Below are 6,000 nucleotides of genomic sequence, written 5' to 3'. Positions count from 1 at the left end.
TCATAAATAGGGAGTAGATATTTGCTATGTTAAGAAAAAAATTCTTCCAAATGACAAGAAAAACATGAGAAATCCAATTTAAAACAGCAACGGATATAAACAGACAATTCACAGAACAACAACAACAACAAAAACGCCACAGCTATCACATATATGTGATATGTGATTACCCTTTTGTGTTTTCTTTGGCATTCATGCACATTTTAAAATAAATGCTCCCCATCCCTCAGTAGGTGAGTCAGACATTTCCCAGAAACAACATTTACATGACATATTCAAAGACATCTAGAAGCCAGGAGTAGAAGTGAGCAGATAATACAGACAAAAGGTAACAGTGTGATGCAACCTTATATACACATAATGATGGGCAAAAACTAGAAAGCTGGATAATTCCAAATATGGCGGGGGCTGTGGATGAAAAGAGAAGTCTCGCCGCAGCCCTCACACCGCCTCCCGCCCACGTGCTCCCCCCGCCCCTACCACGGGACCTGGTGGGCTGTGCGCTTGGCTCCACCCACTCGTGCGCCTCGGCTGCCATTCCAGCCCAGGACCCAGAGAGCCACTGCTTCCACCGCTTCCGTCGCAGCCTTGTCATCTGGGTACCGGTGACAAAATACCCTTGTTGAGACTTGGCTGCCTTTGAAGTCACTCTGGGCGCATCTGGAACATGAGCGGCCGGGCCCGAGCGAGGGCGCGAGGCATGGCCCTCAGCCCCAGCGCGGCGGAGGTGGGGCGCATCCAGGCCTCGCCGTTGGTGGGTAGAAAGCTTAGCAGCTGGCATTGTCTCGCTCACTCCTACCTCTGTTTCCTTCGTGGACACCGCCTTCCTCGGCAGATACCTCTTCCTCTCTGCTACGAAGTAGTGGCTTATCTTCTCTTTCAACTTTGAGTCCTTCCAGGGTTTCTCACATTTTTTTTTTTTTCCCTGTTGGGGAGCTTATCTGAGTAAGATATTAATGTAGATATTTCGGTCAGTGAAAAGGGTTGAAAATGGGAGGCAAGTATATCATTAAGTTTTAATTCATTCGTTTGTAAGTGTCCCCGTGAAAATGGCTGTCCCTTCAAAGGTACCATTATGTGGTATATAATCTAATATGATCTGTCTCGCTAATGTATATATAAAAAGAAATAATCTCAGACACAAATGAAGTTTAGAATCAACCACTGTTTCTTGAGCAACCACTGCGCATAGGGCTCCTTATTAGACTTAGACAACTAGGTTGAATTGAGTGGCAAACCAGCAATTTTTGAGTGACGTTACATTTAGTATTTGGAGCAGTACTTAGCAAAAACTCAGTATTTGGAGCAATATCTTAGACCAGAAGTGTTCAAGTGAGTAGTCTATGCCTTTACGCTCATAGAGAGGTCTTCTCTTGGTATCATCCATTTTTTTTAGCAGGCTGATTTATACCTTCTTGAACAGAGAAGTAATTACCCTGAAGAGAAAATATTAATGGTTCCCTTCACCTGTTTTGTGAACTTTTGGAGCAGTTTATTCAGGAGGGTCATCATCTGAGCTGGTGGCCCAGATCCTCTGGGCTCAGTTTATTTTCTTGCTACAAATATGTTCACATCAGAGGCCCCATGTCTGAAGGCTACAGGAGCATGAGGTCTGCGATCACCTGTACCACCTTCCAGAGGAGCTCTGATGAGCTCCTCGGGTGCAAGGATCACACCTCTGCCTCTTTCCACCTCCAGGGGCTAAGGGCTGTATCTGGCTCACAGTTGGCACTGAAATCAAAGATTGATGAATGGGGAAGACCGTAGCTTGTCCTTATCTTTCTTCTGAAATGGGCAATCTTTTCTCCTCTCTCAAGCATCTTACCTGCCAACATTTTCTTTTCCTAGCTCACGGTAATCCAATGACATAGGACGTGATACCATTCTCATCTTGTGATAAAATTTTGGTTTATGACTTAACATCTTAAATCTGACTATTTTTTCCCTGTTTTAGCCTCTGTCTGTTGCGCTTAGTGACAGTGAAGCATCTTCTAGCAGTGACCACGTGGGAACCAGCAGGATTTCACAGAAATGTAAGTGCAGCTCTGTCTGTTCCATCCAGTTCCGTCCCATCTGAATGGAATAGGAGTGACTCTACTAAGCCTTTCAGCAGCAGACGCACTTCTTGAGCATCTTATCTTCCTTTTTTGAAGGATCCCCCAGTGTTTGTTGTGTTTCTTTGGGACTTCCAAACACAGAATCTGCCACTGAATTTCCTGATGGTGCTTAGCAGTTGGGAACCCCCAGATATTAGGAAACCAGTTTTTCTGATTCTGTCTGTTTACTGAATAATTTTGAAAACGTATTTTTAAATTCTTTGTGACACATAAATGCCAATACCATTGCCTTGCAGGGATGGTAGTAACCTCACATGCCTGTTGCCCCTTCTCTCTTCTTCCTTCCCCGCCCACGGTAGACCTCACCATTTGGTGGTGGCTCTCTTACCTGCAAATCCAGGTTTGGCCTCAAGATACTTGTCAACGTGCTAGTCCAAGTAGCCCCTACCACACAGTATAATTTGGCATGCCCGATGCACTAATTTGCTAGGGCTGCCATGACAAAGTACCACAGACTGGGTGGCTTAAACGGTAGAAATGTCCTATAATTCCAGCCCTACTGCCACCATTCAAGTGTTATTCCAACTTTTCTTTGGGAATTTCCTTCGCATCTGCTGTGCCTTCTTGTGACTAGCAAGTGATGGAAACTCTTTATCCTTTGAGGGTAGACTGATTTTTTTTTATTTTTAAAAATTGTGGTAAAATAGGTCTAATATAAAGTTGACCATTTTAACAGTGTTTAAGTGTACAGTCCAGTGGCATTGAGGACATTCACATTGCTGTGCAACCATCACCACCATCCGTCTCTAGAACAGTTTTTCATCTTACAAAATTGAAACTCTGTACCCATTAAACAAGAACTCCTCATGTGCCCCTCCCACCCCCAGATTCTGGGAACTACCGTTCTATGGTAGATTGAATTTTTAGAAACCATCAAACATCTTTTGAAACCAAGAGCAGTAAATGATATGGATAATCTAGTGAGAATAATCGAATTTTTAAAAAATTAAATAAATTTTGTGATTTTCCTGGGAGACTCCAACTCCACTGAGAAGGGTATGGACAGCAGTTTTGGGCAAGTGGGTAGCGCCATTTGGGGTAGTTGCGTACAGTGACTGTATCAAAGGACAGTGGTCAAGTCAGTGTCCTAGAGGTTTGTCATACTATTAGCCACATTACTTTGTAGTAATAATTCTGTAATATAAAATTTATATTTTCACATTTCAAAGTGCCAAAGTTGTATCCGAAAAATTAGCATCTTTTTGTACTCATTTAAAAAAGAAAATAGTCATCAGGAAACAGATTTTAATTTCCCATTTTCTAGAACCTAAGAGTAAGTGACACGTCCCAAGGTGACGTGCTGACTTTCATTCTCAGGGGAATGATCTAGCATAAACACTGACGGCAGTGTATGGGCATTTCTCTTCTTGTGATTGAGAAGGGGGAAAGGTTCAGCCCCAATCTGTACAGAAGTTGATGTGGCCAATCTTAGTCTGTAATTCTTTGGGTGTTACACAAGAGCTACAGGAGGGAGACCAGCCTTCCATAAATGGGTGTGGAGTGGGATATAGGGAGATAGAGCTTTCTCCTTAGCCAAGAGGAGAATCAGGTAAGCCCCAAATGTTATGAGGTAGGACTAACTCAGAGTCTGTTATTTCTAACAAAACACGCCATGCTTCCTTCACAGTTTTCAATTTTCAGGCTGCAGACTTCTGTATGGTCATGACTGTTTTCAGCAATGCGGGCCAGTTTTATTAAAGCTACGAAAATCTGAGCTTTGGTTCTAGATGCATCTTTTTTCCTGGCTGTGCCAAGGGGCATGCGGGATCTTAGTTCCCTGACCAGGCATTGAACCTGGTGCCCTTGACAGTGAGAGCTCGGAGTCCTAACCACTGGACTGCCAGGGAATTCCCTCTAGATGCTTTTTTTTTTTTTTTTGCGGTACGCGGGCCTCTCACTGTTGTGGCCTCTCCCGTTGCGGAGCACAGGCTCCGGATGCGCAGGCGCAGCGGCCACAGCTCACGGGCCCAGCCGCTCCGCGGCATGTGGGATCTTCCCGGACCGGGGCACGAACCCGTGTGCCCTGCATCGGCAGGCGGACTCTCAACCACTGCACCACCAGGGAAGCCCTAGATGCATTTTTGATATGATAGTTGTAAACGATATCACTAGCATGAAATGTTATTGATGTATATAATATTAATAATATATAACATTTTGGTGTTCCCTTCATATTTTAGGTGAAGGTGGTCTATCTTCTGGTGATGCTGGATGTACCTTCAAGGAAAGAGTTGGGAAAATCAGACGAGAGATGATGGATTTGAGTGTCTGTACCAGAGAGAAATTGGCCCATGTGAGAGACTGCAAAAGAGGTACCCAGTCTTCATGTTACTTATTTTTAAATTTTTATTTATTTATTTTTTTGGCCATGCCATGCTGCTTGTGGGATCTTAGTTCCCCGACCAGGGATTGAACCCAGACCCCCTGCAGTGGAAGCAGAGAGTCCTAACCACTGGACTGCCAGAGAATTTCTTACTTTTTTTTAATGTTACCAAATTTTGCTTAAGAAATTTTAATTTAAATTTAATAAAATAAACAAGTTCATATATTGACTTAAAAGATATGTATTGAACATCTGCTATATTCAAGCATTGTCTAGGCACTAGTTGTTTTAGCCTTAATTCTCTCTTTCATTAATAGGAAGAGTAACATTTTCTCCAGAACTACATTTCACTTGTTGAAAACCTTTTCTCCTTACACCTGAGGTAGGGGTCAGCAAAGATGCTTTGTCTCTTTCCCAACCTTTTTCCTATATGGGGAATAACCTTTCTGGACTTGAGGTCTAAAAAGAAAAATGTAGCCTCTTTGGGGAATTCTTTAGGCAGATTCGGGGCTCACCCCTGAAATTTAACCTAGGATTGCATGTGTATTTTCAGGAAAAGTAGGCATATTGTTTTCATAGGATTCTCAAAAGGCTTTGTAACTCCCTCTAAAAGTTAAGCCTCACTGATGCAGATCAGTCTTTTTCAAACTCTTTCAAACCATGCAGCAAAAATAAGTACATAAATTGTTCTCCAGCATACACACACTACACAAACGCAACTGAAACAAAGTTTCATGAAACAATGCTTGCCCTTCCTATGGGCAGCACACTCCGATCCATTCTATTGTATTCCAGTCTTTCTATGAAACATGACGGTTCACCTCATTTACTTTCATAACTGCAGCACTAATTAATGGGTCATGATTACAGTTGGAACACACTGTTGTAAGTGGTCTTGAAGGGTATTGCCAGCTCTGATATTCTAGATGACTTCTCTTTGTCCATTAATATGAGCATGTCCTCTGGGAGAACAACAAAAAAAAACCCTTTTCTTTAATTAAAATAGCACAAAGATTCCTTGTTCCTACTGGATATTTGCACGTCAATGAAAAAAATATTGCCTACCTTATCAGTACACAAAAGATGTTGCAGCCATGAAGCCGCTGCAGCCGCTCCCACGGTGAGCCCTGAGGGAACTCAGGATGGAGACAAACGGGGCGCCGGCTGCCAAGTCTTCAGTCACTGCAGCCAGCCTCCAATGACGCCCCCTAAGGAGACTCAGGGTGGGAAAGAACAGGATACTGGCCCCAGATAGCTGAGGTGCAGATCAAAGGAATGATTTCAGTGAGCCCTGACTTTTGCATCTTCCCAAACATAGAAAAGCGCTAAATTCATTAACTCGAGACATATGGTTTTCCTTAATTAAAAGTAATCTTATGATGTTCCGGTCTTTGTTGCGAAAGCTCCTATATATCCTGGCTCTTCCCTTACTTCTTGGGAGCAGTCCCTCAGAACTGAGCTGCTGTGTCCTGGGCTTAAGCCCTCAGTTTTGTCCGCTGAATAAAACGTAACTCTTACCTTTTAGGTTGTGCATTATTTCTCAGTAGATACACAGGTCAA

General features: G+C 43.1%; 1 protein-coding gene across 1 annotated transcript in view; it reads left to right on the top strand.

The window, feature by feature from the left end:
* The first annotated feature begins 667 nt into the window (after positions 1-667).
* The window catches only part of PIWIL4 (piwi like RNA-mediated gene silencing 4), a 41,185-nt gene continuing 35,852 nt past the window's right edge, over positions 668-6,000 (top strand). Inside the window, exons 1-3 of the mRNA XM_019923819.3 lie at positions 668-754; positions 1,955-2,033; positions 4,298-4,429. Of these exons, the coding sequence (XP_019779378.3) occupies positions 668-754; positions 1,955-2,033; positions 4,298-4,429 (298 nt within the window). The remainder of the gene's footprint in view (positions 755-1,954; positions 2,034-4,297; positions 4,430-6,000) is intronic.

Source organism: Tursiops truncatus, chromosome 8, assembly GCF_011762595.2.
Source record: "Tursiops truncatus isolate mTurTru1 chromosome 8, mTurTru1.mat.Y, whole genome shotgun sequence".
In the NCBI taxonomy this organism is placed as follows: Eukaryota; Metazoa; Chordata; class Mammalia; order Artiodactyla; family Delphinidae; genus Tursiops; species Tursiops truncatus.
This window is presented reverse-complemented; position numbering and strand designations above follow the sequence as displayed.